This window comes from Caretta caretta, chromosome 6 (assembly GCF_965140235.1).
Source record: "Caretta caretta isolate rCarCar2 chromosome 6, rCarCar1.hap1, whole genome shotgun sequence".
NCBI lineage: Eukaryota > Metazoa > Chordata > Testudines > Cheloniidae > Caretta > Caretta caretta.
In genome coordinates, this window is record NC_134211.1 from 126,763,858 (window position 1) to 126,782,614 (window position 18,757).

The 18,757-nt window shown below is 42.7% G+C and overlaps 1 protein-coding gene across 3 annotated transcripts; it reads right to left on the bottom strand.

The window, feature by feature from the left end:
- Window positions 1–145: 145 nt before the first annotated feature.
- KLHDC2 (kelch domain containing 2) lies at window positions 146–17,431 on the bottom strand. 3 transcript variants are annotated; one of them, XM_048852321.2, is made up of 14 exons: window positions 17,319–17,431; window positions 16,477–16,652; window positions 15,299–15,378; window positions 12,904–13,021; window positions 11,394–11,509; window positions 10,952–11,033; window positions 10,751–10,834; window positions 6,759–6,839; window positions 6,617–6,675; window positions 6,025–6,134; window positions 4,474–4,546; window positions 2,103–2,190; window positions 1,782–1,834; window positions 146–1,430 (listed from the first exon to the last, which is right to left on the bottom strand). In XM_048852321.2, the coding sequence occupies exons 2-14, from the start codon at window positions 16,630–16,632 to the stop codon at window positions 1,307–1,309; spliced, it is 1,224 nt and encodes a 407-aa protein (XP_048708278.1). In that variant the 5' UTR covers window positions 16,633–16,652; window positions 17,319–17,431; the 3' UTR covers window positions 146–1,306. The 3 variants fall into 3 exon arrangements, with proteins under 3 accessions (XP_048708278.1, XP_048708279.1, XP_048708280.1); XM_048852322.2 differs by lacking the exon at window positions 17,319–17,431 and adding an exon at window positions 17,009–17,103; XM_048852323.2 differs by lacking the exon at window positions 1,782–1,834.
- Between the last annotated feature and the right edge of the window lie 1,326 nt (window positions 17,432–18,757).

Consider the following 18,757-nt stretch of genomic DNA (forward strand, 5'->3'; position numbering starts at 1 on the left):
TGGGGAATAGTATAATACTTTGTCCATATTGGGGGGATTTTATATGTACTATACCTCTGAGCAGACAAAAAAACAGAGTACAGCTCAAATAAAATGCACCACTACTGTTCACCCTAATGGAGAGCATATAAGACAGCTAATTAAATTATAGTCAGAATATTCAGTTTATTATAAAAAGAAATGAGACAATAAGGGGAGTGCTGAAGTCACATTGTTCCAATATTTAAATCACAAGCCATTTATTAGTTTCTCAACCCCTCCACTGTATCAGTGGTGGTCTATGCCTTCTGGGAGACAATGAGCACAGTTAAGGCAGAGCCAGAAGGGCCTTAGTGCTGGTTGCTGCTCACATACAATCTACTTTCAGTAGTTTTAAAACTAGTGAAGCTGAACAGAGCCTGGCAGCTGTTAGTCATCAGCTTCACAGCATGCATGAAGCTCTGGATCTAGAAGCTGCTGAAGGAAACAGCACATTAATAATCAAGTCATTCCTGGGAAACTGGCAGTTTGTACTTTTGGCTACTCCTAGACATGCATGGTCCAGTTTGACTAAAGCATTTTCACAATTAAGACAGAATACATCTACTCACACTTACAGCTCTTAAATAACCCCACAACATGACACTTAGTCACCATCCCTCTGTTTGTTTTTAAACAACTCAAACTAGACCTTAAATTGGTGAGCTAATCCCTGGACTAAATTAGAATAGCAGTTTCTCTAACCTTAAACTCATGTGGCCAAACATGTTAGGAATCTGTTTTATTCCTATCAGTGAGATGCTAATACAGACTAAAACTACTTTATCATGTTGAATAATGCTAGAGTGTCATTGTTCTTTAATATTAATGGTGTCCCAAAGAACATTAATGCCTGAAAATACTTCTAGCATTTGCCAAACTTTAAGGCCCAGAAATTCAGCAACAACCTACAAATCCTCGAAGGGTAACTCCTTAAACAGCATTTCCCTGCATTGACACACTCTGAAGTAATTTAGGTTAGAGTAGTTTTCCTATCATCACATAATGAAGTGAGTGGCATTAAGTTGAACAAACCATTACTGGTTTAACTTAGCTTAGGCACTGATACATTTCAACTTGCATTAAATACATTTATTGCAAACATCTTTACACAAAAATAGGTTCTCTCTAAGCCATTCACATGCAACTTACAACCAACAAGCTACTACCGCTGACAATGCAGATATTTATACAAGTTTCACATCTGCCACAGGTGGTTGGTAAAATTATTACATCTTTTAGAATTGCTCATCCACGCACACCTTCACAGAAGTAACTGACAGAAGTCTTAAGAGCCAGATGTATTGTTACTTCCAAACCGCTGATTGACACTGTGAAGCAAGTGCTTTGGGAGGCAGGTCCATGAGTTGGCTAATATCTCTTTGAAGCAAATGACTGCTTCTAGGCACAGCCTTGGAAAAAGAATGAATATTTCAGTTACTATTAAGAACATAAGTGAAATAGCACCAAAGGTAAGAATTCTGTTTCTTAAAGCTGTTTAGTTGACTTGTTCCCCCCAAAGTATTAGCTGTTTTCATTGTCAGAGGATTATAAAGTCTTTACATAAGAATGGAAGCAGCAAGACTCCTTCCATTACTGAATGCTACTTCAGCTTTCCTTGGGGAATGTTATTAACTCCCAAGTATGCCTAGGAACCATGATTTGGTACTAAAGTCTATGTAGTCAAAGTACAAGGTATTAGTAAATGAGAAGGGAAGAACAAAGGTGTTAGATTCAAAAGTGTATTTTTTTTTTTTTTTTACCTTACAAGAGATTTTGGTTGCAGAGAAAACACAAGTATTTCATTACTATGAGCCTGGAAAGAGAGATGTTAATTAATATTTGAAGCCTTATTGTTAAATGCATTGATAAGTTAATTCCTTAAGCAGCAAAAGTTTCTCCTTTAAACACAGTGAAATTTTCCTGTGGCACTGAAAGTCTTAGTCACTGATGACAGAGAAATGCGTTTCACAATTGGAGGTTGCAGTTGAAGTGACAGATGCTAAGGGGGTGGGGGGGTCTCACTTTTAAAAAAAACTTGTTCTCCACCCAGCAGTACTAGAAATTCTTAAAACCAGACTTACGGCTTTGTGATGGGCAAGCAAGTTGTTGGCACAGCCACCAAAAACAATGACCTCTCCTTCTTCACTCGCACAAGCTGTATGCCACAGCCTGTAAAATGAACAAGCCCCACATTTATTAAAGAGAGAGGGGAAGAGTCCGAGTATAGCATTAATACTATTAGAGAGACACTGAGATAAGAGGTGATATTTATACGCAAGGTTGATGCAGGCAGCTTATTTTAGGCATGTAATAACTTCTAGCAAAAGTAAACAATGACTTCAGTGGCTAAAAGTTACTATTCTTTCTACACAAATCATATTGGAGATATCCACTTTGTAAGCTGTCTGGGTGGAAAAGCAAAGTACTGCTGAGTGGTTCTAAGGTCTGATGACAGGCACTCATGAAGTTCATCTTTTGAAAGTAAACTAAAATTTACAGTAATCCTAGTTTGGGTAGCTGAAGGGTTTGTGAAGAAATATTGTTTGAAGGTAGAGCATTCTGTTTTTTTAAATCAAGCCAGTCATATCCGAGGCTTCCAGTTTTTGAGCCGAAGGAATCAGTTACAATAAGATTCTCCAAACAATGAGACAAGGTGAACCCTCACCATCCACACTATCACAGTCCACCTGCTGTCTAACTCATATTACCGATACACCTTAGCTGCCTTATAGTACTTAAGTCAAATTTCAGTGTTTTTAATCAAGCATCTGAAAAAAGTTATTTAAATTTCAACATAACTATTTAAGGCAGGTTTCTGAACCCTGCAGGAAGATCAATTGTAAGAAAGGTGCTTGGGGTAGGACAAAGGTTAGCTCTAGTAGATTACTACAGTCCGACTACAAAATTTTGCACAGTGAGGAAAGAGTACTTCCCCATATTGCCCTTCCTAAAAGATTAGCCTTGTTAACTAGCTATAGTATGCTCAGGGCTGACCACCGCATAAATTATGATACTGGATCAGACCAGTGGTCCATTCAGTCTGGTATCTTGCAGCTGGGGTCAGTACTAGACACTTCAGTAAGAGATAAGTAGTGTCATACTAAGCAAGTTATCCTACACCTGTCCCATCAGTTGAGGCTGGCTTAGGCCTAGAAGCATTATGGTTTATCGTCATTCTAAAACATTTTATCGAACGTGGGCTTGTCTACACTACCGCACAGGGTCGATCTAAGATACGCAACTTCAGCTCCGTGAATAACGTTGCTGAAGTCGACGTACTTAGATCAACCTACTGCGGTAAGTCGACTCCAGTAAGCTCCAGTCGACTCTGCTTGCGCTCCTCGTTCTGGTAGAGTACCGAGTTGAGGGGAGAGCACTCAGCAGTCGATTTATCACATCTAAAATCGACCCCTCCTGGCACGTAGTGTAGACAAGCCCTGTGACTGTGCTTAGTCTAATCCATGAGTGCAATCTTGGATCTCTGTCTCAGTTGCAACTTGTACCAACACGTTCCATGGACCACTTATGCAAAAGAGTATTTCCTTCTCTAAGTTTGTTACCTTCCGCTTTTATTCAGCATCCCTTTGTTTTTAGTACAATAAAGTGTAAGAGTACCCCATGCCTTCCCTATACCGTTATCTTGTATCTTTCTCTAAACAGTCCCAGTTGTGTGAATCTCTTCATATCCAAGTCTTTCCATGCCTTTAATTATTTTTTTGACAAACATCTCTGAACTCCCTCTATTACAGCTTGAAATTGGGTGACCAGAACTGAAAAGTATTCCAAACGAAGATGATTTATGGTGACATTACAATGTTTTCCATCCCATTTTTATGCACCCTAACACTGTTAATTTTATGACTTTGGCCATGTAAAAGATAACGGTCTCTATTTAGACAAAGTCCATCCAGCAAAGTACTCTGACGCAGAGCCAGCTGTCAGCCAGGGCAATCAAAGCACTGCAATTCCCCGTATGTCCAGAGCAGCAGTTTTGAAGAATCATTCTGCTAGTAGACCGAGCATGGATTTCCAAGTCTGGCATGTTAAGGTCTACTCTGCCTGGCGAGTACTAGAACTTTGTGTACTAACACCACTAAAATGGACATTCTAGTTAGTTCTCTGCCATTTTACAGGCTAATAGTTACGCAGATAAGTAAAGTATCAGCTGATAGCGGAGTTCCAAACAGTGTAGTCAGAGAGATATGCTGGAGTCTGTATCAGTATAGACATACAGCTACCTTAATCCTGCACCTTCATAAAACAGGATGTATTATTGTGGTGGGGTAAGAGAAACCAATTTATCACTACTTTACTTTAAAAAAAGATGCTGTATTAGTGAAAGAGTGATCCGAGTCCTTTGTGTGCTGTATCAACGCTACAGACCGCCCCCTAAGATTTCCTAGATACACATACTGGTTTTTATACATTTCCAAGAATGTGTGTACATCTTACCTCGGTTTTTCAGAATAATTATGCTCAAACTGTTTCCACTCATTCTTACTGATACAATAAATCCAAGCATCACCTATAAACACAAAGATATATTAACCCTTGTCACTGTTGCCAGAACAAGCATGTTCTGGTATAACCTAAGAATATAGTGTTTAACCATGTGTGTGTCCAATTCTTCAGGACTGAAATTTACAATTTTTGGCTGGCTGTGTGAAAACTTGCTCTCGCTGCTGGCTTTCTGTGGCTAGGACAGAGTAGAGAGAGGCAGATGGGGAACCTATGCTTTTATCCCTTGCCCATACCCACAGCAAAACTTTCATTCAGGAATAAAGTTTATAACTTTACAAACTTCAAAAATTGTAAATTATCAGCTCTGAATGAGAAGTGAGAGTGTAGTGGTTTTGTAGAAAAAGAAAAATACAGCCACAAAGTTGAACATAAATTACTAATCATCTCCTCCTCCTCTCTGGTTCCCACTCCACATGACTGCATGTACAGGAAGCCTTTACACACAAACACTGAAATCCTTATTTATGTTTTTGAATATATGTGCTGTTAAGTCAAGTCAAATTATACACATGTATAGGTATATAGTCCTCTTTACATCTTTCTATTTATGGAAGGAAGAGAAATGTCTTATTTTAAATTCCTTCTAAAACACAACAGACCAGACAAATGATGGAACGCTTTTCCTTGCAGAAAACAGTATACCTATGAAAACTAGATGTAATATTATTAATGAAGTTTTCATAAGCCTCTCTAAATGTGCATCTGGTCTTGATAAAGTTCACAAAACAAAAAGCTGATTACATGTTGAATTAGACAAGAGTAGTGTTGCTTTTCTAATAACCATAAGAAATCATTCATATGATGGCCAGTCTGTTGATGATGCAATTCTTGTTTTCCCCTGGGGCTAGACAGTGTAACTCTTACAATTTGGGGGACAGGTACAGCCATCTTACCACTCTGGGAGGAGTCTGCCATCACATGTTCCATTCGTCTGAATGGATTTTACACCACACAAGGGAGTTGACTATAATCAAATAGCACTTTTCAAAGATAAGCCTAATAACCTTCAGTATTGACAAGGCTGAATAAGTCTACAGCAGGTCACCTAACTACACAGGTTTGCACATTGCTGGAAAGATTAAGAAATGAGCTCTCAGTGTCTGATTGGGCGTGGGATGCTCTATTTAAAAAAATGCCACTGCTGCTATGAGAAGTGAACAATGAGCACTGCAAAATGTCACCCATGGGAATAGTCAATGGCTAGGACACTAGAGGGGGACTCAGGAGACCTGGGTTCAATTCCCAGCTCTGCCACTGGTTTGTTGGATGACCTTGGGCAATTCACTTAACCCATGCCTCAGTTTCCCCATCTGTAAAATGGAGACAGTGATATTGACCTTTATAAAGCACTTGGAGTTCTATGGGTGGAAAGCACTAGGTATTACCGAGGCACTGTTAGTAAAGAGTTTACAGTTAAACAGACACTTGAGCATGCAACTGTATAGAATTTGGAGAGTATAAAGTTTCCTTGGAATTACTTACTCAGTGGCTGCTTATCGGTGGTAAACCCTCCAAAGAGAAATAGGTGATCTGATGAAACTGGAGTTAAGGAATGCCAAGATCGGCCTACTGGGCAAATGCCTTGTGTAATTCTGCATTTAAACAAAAAAGCACCCCAAGTTACAGACCAGCTAAAACACAATGCAGACTTTTTGGGTTGCAATGATTTTTCAGATATTAAATCCATGCAGCTGAGTATTGGATGCTAACTTTGACCAACTATCAGCAACAATTCAGTTCCTTGTTGAGGATGGCACAGTTCATTTCTCAATGATTATAGGTCAGACTTCCTGGAAAGAGTTATTGCAGACAGACTAATCCAATGAAGACAGAATAATCTCAAATAATGGCAGTCTGAATGGCAGAAGGAGTTTTCCTCATCTCCAGGCACTTTAAAATTAGTGATGGCCAGTGAAACAAGGTACTAGAACATAAACATTCAAAAAGCAGTGCATTTGATGGTAAATACTTTGAAGTTCTGTTAGAATGATTTGCAGGTGAAAAAGCACATTTACAAATACAATGATATACTGCCTTGAAAAAAAAAAAAAGACTAAAGAGCTTTGATACCTACATTTCATTCCACTCCCATGTGTCCAAATTAAGATGATAAAGATCATTCATTCTAGAATCCTAAAATAAAATAGATAAAAGTTGAATGAAATATTCACTTTAGAGATTCAGCAGTAACATTGTAAAACTGTTCTTACACTTACTCGGTATCTGCCTCCAAACACATAGCCTCTGTTCCCAACTGTAGCGCAGGCATGGGCTGCTCGGGGTGAGGGGGATTTACCCTGACATAAGAAAATATTAAAATTAGAAGGAAGACTTGTTCGATAGCGTTATTCAGATAGTGGTATTGAGCAGCGGCTGGAAACTAAGAAAGGAAATCTGGTCAGAGATCTTTAACAGCTCCATAATTACACAGAGGTTACATTCAAGATAAAACCAAATACCATTTCCCCCCAGAAATTCATGATTGGCTAAGAGGGCAGAAACTCTGGGTTAATGGTCTGACTTAAGGTGACCAGCAGCAGGTGGGGACAGGGGAGAAAATGGGGTTGCATTCATTTACATAAGGGAGGCCCAGGAGACCCAAGTTTTACGTGTTTGGGTGGGAGGCAGTTGGGAAGTCACCTAAGAAGAGAGAAAGGAAAGGCTGCAATTTAAAAAAAAACGAACACCCCTAGGAATATCAAGTCTGGTTTTGCTGGAGGACTTATGATGGACATAGATGTATATGAGGAACTCTCTCAGATTTTAATTGAAAAGATGAGGTGGGGAAGCGATAAATATTTTTCTTACAGCTAATTCCAGGGCATGAGATCAACTGTTTCAAACTCTTTGTCTTAACTATCTGAATGTCACTTCCCATCAGATTTTACCCCCTTGGTATCCATGGCGCTGTAACCCTATTAGTTTGCTTCTGAACAATTCAGGCAGCTTCAGTGTCCAGTGTGTGCCACTACAGCACGCAGTCATTTTTCTTTATTTTGATCCTTCATTCACCAGCCAAGTGGGTTTAAGAGTGCGAAACTCGAGCGCTAAGGAGGGTGAGGGGATATCTTTTATTGGACCAACTGCTATGGGTGAGAGAGATAAGCTTTCACCAACAGAAGCTGGTCCAATAAAAAGGTATTATCCATCTTGGGAACCAAAAGGGCTACACAACACTGCAATCTCAAGAGCTGTCAGTTGGTCAACAACAGGTTGGAGTTAGGTTGTAAATTTCACTTTGCTGATTTCCCTATAAAAGCAGCAACTAGGAAATAGGTTCCTACCAATTCACATTCTCATAAGAAAGCTAGGGAAATGTGGTCTAGACAGCTAACTACTGTAGGGTGTGTAAAGATATAGCATCTCTCCAGGCACTAAGTGCTGCCAGGTGTACGTGGACAGAGGTGAGAGCTAAGCCTGATGTTTTCAGGGCAAAGAGGTAATTTAGGACAATGTCTCTCAACCTTTCCAGACTATGGTTTCCCTTTCAGGAGTCTGATGGGTCTTGCGTACCCCCAAGGTTAACCTCACTGAAAAACTACTTGCTTTCAAAATCAGACATAGAAATAGTTAAGTGCTAGATTACTAAAAACAAAAACAGGGACTCCAGTAGGGCCAGAATGAAGGGTCCCTCAGTCTGGGCGGTCCCCAGGAGAAGCAGTACCAGGCTTCTCTGGGGGTGGGGGGATGGGGGTGTCATAAGGGTGCCTCGGCTATCCACCTGGGCTCCTGCATGGCAGCAGAGATGTTGGTGGGGCTATTTCCTGGGACTCCTCTGAGTCGGATGATGGTGCCATTGGAAACAGCAGGACTGTCGGTACTGGATGACCCTCATCTGATGGATGGGAAAGGGGCTTTGCTGCAGAAGGAGCAATGATTCATCCTCAGGTGTGGGGACATCCCGAAGAATTGGTGGGCCCAAGAGGAGTGGAGACTGCGGGTACGCAGGAACACCTCCTCTGGCATTTGGAATGTCTCTGTACATCCAGCAATCCGTGAGGTGCCACTGAGACACCGGAGGGAACCAATTCAGCAGTCACGGCCAGCCAGTCAGCATGTTGGTGGAGTGGCTCTGACAGAGCATCTGGAGCCGCGCTCGTAGATAGGTGCTCTAAGTGTCCCAGAACCGAGGGTCACTGGCGGTACAGATGGATCTCACTTCTTTGCCATAGCCTCCAGCCAGGGGACCTTTGGTGCCAGTTCAGCAGGATCCATGTGCGACATCTCTCCCGACCTGATGCGGCTCAGGGAGGAAATGTGTCTCTTATGAGCAGTCTGTTGGGGGGATCTGCTCTTATGCCCAGGAGAGTGTTTCTTACTCTTGCGGTGGCGCTTGTCTTTAGGCTCCACACCATTGCTCGTGCTCAGAGGGGCATTACATGTTGGTGGAGGCCGCTGTACAGAGCGGGGCCTAGACATAGTCCCTGGGTGACGGGGTTGTTTCCCCTGATCAGGGAGGGTCTATACTATATTACACTAAACCACACTATGAAAACTATGAAAAACTATTTACACAAAAGTGTGGAGACAACTCTCATCAAAATAAGAGCAAAGGAGAAAGAGGGGTTCCAACTCAGGCCATGCAGCAGTGAGAGAGAACTGGAGTGGCGTCGACCCACACTGCCCCTCAGACTCTTGATCGGGAGCATAAGGAGACATACTGCACGTGTGTGTCAACGGACACTGCTGGGGAGAAACTTCCGGACTCAGGTGCATGACGCGCATGAGCACCCATGTGTGGAATACACATGGGGATCATCACTCGAAGAAGAAACCTGACCTGTGAGGAAAGGTTAAAAAAACTGGGCAAGTTTAGCCTCGAAGAGAGGCAGAGGGGGAACCTGATAACAGTCTTCAAATATGTTAAGGGCTGTTACAAAAAGGGCAGTGATCAATTGCTCTCCATGTCCACTGAAGGTAGCACAAGTAGTAATGCGCTTAATTTGCAGAAAGGGAAATTTACATTAGATTTAGGTAAAAATCTTTCTAAATTATAAGGATAGTTAAGCACTGGAATAGGTTACCAACAGCGTTGTGGAATCTCCATCACTGGAGGATTAACAGGTTGGACAAACGCCTGTCAGGGCTATGTATACCTGGTCCTGTCTCAGTGCTACAATTCTACGTTTCTGTTATTTCACTGATGGGAAAACTGAGGTGCAGAAAATGAATACTAACCACACAGTCAGGGTCAGCAACAACTGTGCGGATTGGAACCAAGATCACCCGACTCAGTCATATGCTTTAATCACAAGACTATCATTCCTTCCTTTGAACTCTCCTGCAGATCAGAGTTAAATTACATGCTCTCAGAGGACAACTAGGAATGACAGTTACTTGGATTGTTGCAAAGGCCGTACTATTTTTCCATAGCAGAGGAAAGCTGAGGGCGCATTACATCACCGACTAGTGATCCCTGCAACTGAGCAAAATGGAACTAGGGTATTGCCATTCTGAATCAGATCCACGCTCCATCCTTCCTGTATCCTGTCTGACAGTGGCCAGCACCAATACCTGAGAAAGGTCCAAAAAACCTCCTAATCCCTAGCAGCAAGAGACTGGCTTAAGACCTGCAGCATGCAGCACTGATGGGCTCCAGAAAACTGCCCTCTCAGCTAGGAGGCTCGTGACTTGTACACTAGGTCATAGGGATGGAATGTGTGTGTGGCTGGGGAGAGAAGAGATTCAAGGCACTAACTGGGACTTCACACACTTCATACTAGGGAACACTAATTGCACAATACCACACCTTCTATCATTGTATCGGGAAGACAGACTAGAGCTAGAGCAAAAGTGTGAGGCTGGACCATACAAGTAAACTTTTAATATGAGGAGAAGACATGGGGGTGGGTGAGAGGGGAGTGGAGAGGGAGAAAGAGACAGGCAGATCCGCCAATAAAATAACTACTGAATTTATAGGACTACAATACAGAAGTGGTACTTCAAGACAAGTCAATTGCTCAAAGCCACTGCTGGAAGCCCCTGGAGGCACCTTTGCAGAGCAGCCTTTTGATCTGTAGACTTCCTCTTTCTTAATGAGGATCAGAACAAAACTTAAAAAACCATTCAGGCCTAGCAAGTGATGATATTTTGCATAGTATTGCTACTCTTTATCTTCATGTCCCTTCTAGTGTCAATCCTAGAAAAAGCAGCCATTTCTCCTGAAGAGTTATGTTTTACTCAGTGTCAAAATTCTTTTAAAAATTACCGTGGTTATGGGCTGGCTCCAAGAAAAGGTTTCAGTGTCCAGAACATGTACGTGATCATTCCATCCTCTAGGCTGACCTGAGTTCTTTGGAAAATTGATGAAAAAACTATTACATTTCCATTTTAATGAACATATTATGCACTAGCACCAGCATGTTTTCTGCTGAAAATTACTCTTAGGTGGAGAAAGAAGGTTACTTACCCAAAAAGAGGTTTCATCAAATTCAAAAGTTCCTATTGGTATCCCTTCAGGCGAATAACCATAACCTCCAAAAAATATTAGCCTGTTCAACAGAAATTACATCAAGATTATCAAAAGCAAATACCATTGTATGGCAATCTCTACTATTACAACTTAATGCTCAGTAAAGGCTTTTCACGCACAGCATACGGGAAAACCCACTATGCTCCCTTGACTTTGTTACCAAATTACAAGTAAGGTTCTTCTTATTTTCAAACATGTTTAGGGTTGAGCACTTTTAAAATGTTTATTTAGAATTAAACCTAGCATGAGATTCAATGTATAACATGTATTCCCTTCCCAGTTTTGTTCATCTTAGATACAATACACCAACAAGAATGACAATCTTATTAAAAAAAAAGTCACAAAGAGAACTGCAATACTTTTGGTCATGCTTGCTTACTTATTTTTATAAACCCAAACTCCAAGTTTGTCCTTTGATGAGGGGGGAACACCTTGACATTCTACTCTAACCCACTGCAACACTTTGTCCTTGGATCTGGAGTTTAACATGTAGAACTGCAACACAATAAAAATAAAAGTTTTTTAACCCACACAGTTAGCATAAATCTAAAGACTAACAAATGTTTCAATATACTGATTAGCATGCACCAGCATAAAAGTATATAGTTCTTTTCCAAGCTCAGAATACTATGATGAAATATTCTGCAGTCACATGGAAGGATCCAACACCACCCATAAGTAGGCCCTTAGTGCGGTTCTATACCTGTGAAAGGAGTATTAGTACTGAACTTTGTTTACTCGCATCCCAGGGTGGAAAGCTGTAGTACTCTCTCAAGCTCCAGCCATTTGAGTGTAAAATAGTCCACTCAGCAGATTTTTTTATAATATGATCATCTCTCCTTTCTTGCACACTTGGCTGTGCAGAGGGACAGCTGATGTTGAACTGAACTTGTCATTATGCTAATGATGAAGTCTATCAGTGACATGAATATGAAGCTGGTCAGGTGTCAGAGCTATTTTATTTCAGCCTATCTGCATCATCACTTCATCAGTTTACACTCTAGTTTATGATTTACTGGTATCCTTTTTTAAGTGAAAGCTTAGATTCTCCAAGCCTGAGATGGATGGAAGGAAGAAAGAGAGAACCATTTTCACCAAACTACCACAAACCAGCTCAATTTGTCGCCACTTCTATTCAGCTGCAAGCTTAAGATTTAAGTGGATTTTTTAAGCTCTCAGCCTTCAAAATTAAGTAGATTCAAAGGATCTATGTAATATGACTGCAGGGTGAATTTGGCCAGTACACTAGGATTAACACCACTTCCTCTGCAGTAACTACAACTACTGGAGAGGAGGATGTTTTCCAGCATTGCAATCTACTCCCCTCAGTCATGCCAAACTATCTAGGGTTGGACATGATCCATTCCCAAAACCCGTATCAGCCAATAAAGTTACAGAGAAATTGAACTGGTGGAAATCACTGTGTCAGTCATCTGGATGAAAAGCTCAGAGTGGTAAAACTACTACTGTAAGTTGTTGCTTCTTCGGCAACTGTAAAAAAGTATCATTTGTTTGGATTACTTCAAGTTTGAGGATGCGATTGAGGGAAAGAAAACTAGTTTCTTAGTTCCAAGCAATGAACATATAGACAGCAGATGAAGGTATGTTGTAGGAGAGAATGTGAAGGACCTAATGACTTGCTACCTATTCAGCATTCCCCAGTCATTAACATGACAATATCGAGGCTTGGTTAACACAGTCCAACAGACATACTATAGCTGTTCAGAAGGAAGAGGGTTTGTAGGTTATGAAATGTGGTATTTTCATGCTTTGGATGCATTTTAATGTGCTTAGAAGTCAGTCTTACCTTTAGTACAGAATGGGGCTACAAACATTGTCTACTGGAACCTCTTTAATAGAAGGGGTATAATTAATCTTCAGACACTGACCTTGTTTGTATTGCCACGTGCATGATGCCCTCCAAATAAGTACAATACTTTGTCTACACACACAGCACAACTGCCTGACATGGAAGGTGGAACATCTCCTTCTGTTTTTTTTTTATTCCTGGAAAGATAAAATGCATTTAAAAACGGATAAAAAAGAAAAAATTATTTTGTCTGAAGTCGAAGCATTCAGTCTGACTGGCTGAGTTATTAACTGCAACAAAAAGGAGTTCTTGTGGCACCATTCAGACTAACAAATTTATCACGAAACCTTATGCTCAGATAAATTTGTTAGTCTTCAAGGTGCCACAAGTCCTCCTTTTCTTTTTGCGAATACAGACTAACACGGCTGCTACTCTGTAACTACAAGTGTTTGTGGGATATTGAGGAATCCCGTTTTGAGTCATTTGGATCTTTGTAGTAACAGCACTTCAAAAACACTGAAAAACCCTCCTTTTACAAAAATGTATTTTCGGGGGATTCTCTATGCTAAGGATTCTCCTCCCCCCTCCACCTTTTTGAAATGGAGATTCTCAGACACAGAGAATCCTCCCTTAAAACACATCTTGGTAAAAAAAAGGAGGGTTTTTTAATGTTTCCAAAGCGCTGTAATCACAAGGATGCATTTCCAAACTCAAGGCTCCACATGACCACAAGGACAGCAACTGCCAAGAAAGACTGGATGGGACTCCCTTCAGAACCAGTTAATACTACTCCTTAAAGAGTTTAGAGCACTTTGCAGGATAAGTCCTTAGTTGTCTAAAGAGGTGAAGCAACACATAACCCCCCACCACCAACAGCAGGTATGCAGCTTCTGAACAACTTTCGGGGTTTTTTGTTGGACTAGGAGGCAAAAATAGTATATGTCGCTGAACAGATGTTTTTAATTTAAAAAAGATATTGTACCTTCACAGCACAATGAAGAAAATACTACCTGAACATAGGTTTATTTCATTAGGTTATTTGCTGTAGTATGTTACAAATATCTACACTCTATGGAAACTATGTTTGATATCAGGGGTTCTCAAACACTCCACAGTGTTTGTCACACCTTATTGGAGAAACTGTCTTGGGAGCCACCTCCTCTCCCATTTAGAGTCAAGTGACATCCCTGTGGCAACTACAGCAATCACTTACATGGAAAAATAAGATTAAGAAAACTTGATATTAAACTGTTTTATAATGCAGTTTGCAGGGTGAATAAAAATCAATGATTAAAAAACCCAAAGTCAGTTTTAATTTTAATTAAATATGGACTTCTAAAAAATAAATGCACTTAAAATTAAAAATTTGAAATTGACAACCTATGTTAAGGCTTAAATAATTATTCAAATCATTTCAATTATACAAAAAAACCCCCCTAATAGTACATATTTGTTGCCAAATTTTAAAGAAGGTCAAACCACTGAACTGGTGGAAGCCATTGACTAAGCTCCTTGAACTACAGTCTGTTGAAGTGCAAACCTAACTTTTGACAGCAGTAGCCTCTTCTGCAGATGCAGAGAAAATATTTTCTTCATTTCACTTTATTCAACTAGTTCAGCTCAGTTACTAATTTAATTCCAAGTTAAGAAACCAATTAGGAGTTGAAAAACCAGGAAAGCTTCTTTTCCACTTACTGTTTAAGAATAAAAACAAGGGATCAGGGGATGAGATCTATTAGTTCTAAAATCATGAAAAACAGTGACCAGAAACATCAGTTCAATTCACTAACCATAGTTAATACTGCCTTTGTTTAATAAACCAGTTTGTTTTGAATGCAAAACATATTTTGATTTTTTTCCCCTCGTTTCCAGCTCATTAAGGATAGTTTTATTTAAAAAGTTGTTTTTGTGCATTTTTAATTTATGTTTCCATCCAAGTAGAGCATGACACAGATCACAAGTAAAAAACAATCATACTCTAGTAAATGAGAAATGCATCACTTCCTAAAATAAAAAAGGTAAAAATTAAAAATCTGAGTAAGTGTATGTGGAAGTGTATAACTGCTTAACTAAATGTGTATAGATATAGTGTATCCTCCTGGTTAGCAAAAAGAACCACCAAATTTAGTGTACAGGCTATATTTACTTGCAAATCAAATCAACCTTTCTTTAGAAAGGTAACTAAAAGGTACAAATGCAAAACATGATTAAAATGGATTTAAATCAAAGCTCCCTGCTTGCTGATTTAAACAATGATTGAAGTCAGTGATTTAAATTGCTTATATTTACATCAAAGGACCTTGGGGTGGCAGTTTGGCATCTGGAAATGAGGAAAGGCAGTGCCATACTGGCCAGACATGCACCAGCAATTCCTCCATGGAGCATCAGTATGATTTATAGATCAGTTTGACAACCTCTTTAAAATACAGACACTGGCTTAAGAAAGGAAAAATAAAGTCACTCATGTACTGTACCATCTTCCAGTTTCCATGCTGTAGATCCATATTTCATCTCTAGGCAGATAGAAGTCATAAAATCCCCTAACTTGAGCATTCTGCAGGGACAGCAGAGAAGAGAAAAGGCACTATTACAAAAGGCTCGACATTTTATATCATGTAGAATCAAGTGTTTTCAGGCCTGCCCTCCTTCCCCCCTCAGAAACAATTCCACCTATTTTTAAATGTTTATGAAACAGAAAATAGCATCAGGAGCCAGAGGAGGGATGAGTAGTGGTGTGACCAGTGCAGGCTGCACTCCAGTGACTCCCGCTTGTGTAACAGCCCTTAGGGAGCAGTTACACACTGTGACAAATTCAAGCTGTCTCAGGGCTACTTTAGCTTGTGCTGGGGACTGCACCAGCTCACTGCAGACTCCAGGATCAGAGGAGTATTAACATGGGTTAAAGCCACCTTTGCAAACCCCCTCCCCCAGCACACTAAAGCTCTAGCATGAGGATCTGCGCTCAGACTTTTTTTTTTTTTAAAGGATTTTGCCAGATGTTAATGGAATACACTAGGCACCTTGTTTCCAGATATCTGCAAAAAAATTAGTTTGATGTCACGTGAAAAATAAATTTGGTGACCTTACCCTTGTGAACTGGACCAACAAGAACTAGATCATAATATGGTTTTATTTTCTTTTTAAACTACACATATGCCAGCATGATTAGCAGTCTACTCAGGACCTCTGAACTCTAATGTATCTCCAAGTAGGGGTGTGCTAGAAAAGCTGTGTGGATAAAATGGTTAAGTGCCGATCTGCGCAATATCTGGATCAACCAACCAACAGTATTTCCCTATCTTCCAGAGGATTAAATAGCTGGCAAGAAATAGAGAAAAGAAACCCCATCTCCTACAAATAGCCATTGATTAGTCTCCAGAGCATTTATTTAACATCATTTTACAAGGGTCATGCCATTTCTAACTACTTACATGTCACCTTAAAGTTATAAAGTTCAGTACGTGGCATGTCAAACTTTTTTTGAGTGGTTATATTATGTATTTAGAGTTTTGTCAAAATACTGAGGCCGGTCAACCTCAATAGCACCACCAATGACAGATGCCTGGGTTAGCGCAGAGAGAAGCTGTTTTGTCAGACAAGGAGGACTCAGCTGTAGTAATATTTTAAAAGAATAACAGTTTGAGAATGGTACCTTATAGCCTCCCCAAACAAACATGCAGTGTCCATCAGTGACTGCTACATGCCCACTGCGCTCTGCGGGGCTGCTGTTCTCCAGCTGCTCAAAGTTGTCCTCAGCTGGAGCGGGGAGCTCTTCATCTGCCTGCAGCTCTTCATTATCATCAGCCATTTTGATACACTGCTATGTTCCTAAAACAGACATGTGGGCCTTTTAATAATCACTGGGTGAAACAAGGAGTAGAGAAACTTCACAGAGCTGCTTCCCTCACACAGGTGAAAGATGCCAGACGGAAACAAGAGACAGCCCCACGGTGGAAGGAAGTTTCCTCGTGCACTCTCCTGCCACTTGGAGCGGAAGGCTCCGCTGTGTGTTTCTTGTGTGTCACTTCGGCTGCGGTCGCCTTTACGGAGGAGCACAGAGCTCGGGCGGGCCACACACGCTCAGCGGGATTTAACGGCCTGGCTTAGGGACCCTGGGCACAAGCTGCTGCTGCCGCAGCCTCCCGGCAGCGCGTCTATCCCAGCGACGCGGCAGCAACACCTACCCCGCCGGAGACACGGCCAAACGCGACGTGACCCGCGCAGATACGGGGGGCGCCTCACAGGCAGCCCGGGGCCGGGCAGCCGGCGGACCAGGGGCCCCGCCAGGGCGGCCGAGCCGCTTGGCGGGGGGAGGGGGGGGGCGAGGCTGGCGCTGCGCTCGGGGAGGGGGGGGGCGCTCGCCGCCCGCCCGCCCCTCGCGCGCAAGGGTCAGGCCCCCCCCCGGGCTGCGCCGGGCCCCTCGGCCCGGGCCGGACACTCCCCCGACGCCGCCGCAGGGCGGGGGCAGGCGGCTCGCGCCACCCCCTGACTCACCTCAGCGGGCCACCCAGCCTGTTGTGGGCCACGGCTGTCAACATCCGCCGCGGCGCACTTCCGCTCCCGGCAGCCTCCGCGCCCAGCGCCGGCTCCGCCCCCCACCGACCGCCGCGCGCGCGCCTCCCCCGCCCCCATGACAACCCGAGGAGGGCGGGGCAGGCGTTGGCCCCGCCCTAGCGATGCCGCCTGGCCGCAGGGTAGGAGCTTGGCTGTGCCCAGGCCAGACCCCGGGGGTCCTGGTTCCCGTCCGTGGACAGTCCTACAGCAGCCTGGCTGGGGATGATCATGTCCTATTACCACTGCGCTCGGCGCTGTACAAAGCAGGGCCGCCCGCTGTCCCTGGCGTCTGGAAATCTTCCCAGCGCAGTAAAGGTGCCGGCTTTGGTCAGGCACGCCCCATTGGCTCCCACAGCCCCTCTTGTCAGGACAGCCTGAGGGCAGCCGTGCCCGCGCCCCGGGCGCTCTAGCTCCGGAGTAGTTGGGAACTGCAGGGATGGGGTGGCTCGGGAGCAGCCAGTGGAACGGGCAGAGCAGGTACCGGCTGTGGGGTCACCGCCAGGTGGGAGTACGATGGATCGGCTGGTGCCATACCCTGTTTGCCACGGTCAGTGGCCAGGGTAGCCCTGGCAGCAGGTGGCTGTGGGGGCTGGTGTGATCCCCCAGGGATGGGATAGCGAGCCAGTGCCGGGGGGGGGGAGAGGAGGCCAGGTGTATGTGGTAGAAGGTAGGGGGCAGGTGGATGTCCTGTGTTTTTGCACCTCAGAGGGCAGATGCCCCATATTTTTTTGTATGCAGAGGTGGCAACCCTCATGTGAGCACAGAACAGAAATAGGGTCTCTGCCTCAAGATTACAATATTAAATTATTCACTACGTACTCCCTGTCCCATACTCCATGATGACCTGGACTTCATGGTGGTGGGGGTCACATACTGACCTTTAGGACACTTAATTTAGACCTTGACCTTGCAGCTGATTCTATTCAAACAGACACTTGTGTCTACATGTAGCCCATACAAGAATAGGTCAGGGGTACTAGAAAGGGCTCCTGAAACTGCAGTACCAAGAGGTGCACTGATCCTTCAGGGATTGGTCTGAATGGACCTTCCTGGGTTCTGGAGTCAACAATCCCTCCTGGCTCACACATTGCTCCTGGGGGTGTGACTTTTTTGAGTGCCCCACTGAGTCCTTACAAACACTTGGTGCCTTCTTCTTGCAGAGTCCGGTACCTAGGCTTTAAGAGACTTAACACAGTCTCTTCTTAGGATTCTATTAGAACATGAGGAGCATGCCTAACAGACTCGGACTTCTTGGTACTCATTCTGACAGCAGATGATGTGCAGACTCCATGAGCATGTACTTGAATCTGGCAATTTTGTGATCTTTTTCGAACAGGGTTTGAACCCTCTACAAGTGTGGTGTTTGTCACATGTGCCTT

Bases quoted from the DNA above. Each gene is read 5' to 3' on its own strand.
- KLHDC2 (XM_048852321.2), bottom strand. From the start codon at position 16,632: ATGGCTGATGATAATGAAGAGCTGCAGGCAGATGAAGAGCTCCCCGCT. The intron at 11,034-11,393 runs GTAAGCAAGCAT...TCTGTTGAACAG, and splicing joins GTTTGGGTTTATAAAAATAA to GCTAATATTTTTTGGAGGTT. The intron at 6,840-10,750 runs GTAATTTTTAAA...TTCTTATGTCAG, and splicing joins GGAGCCAGCCCATAACCACG to GGTAAATCCCCCTCACCCCG.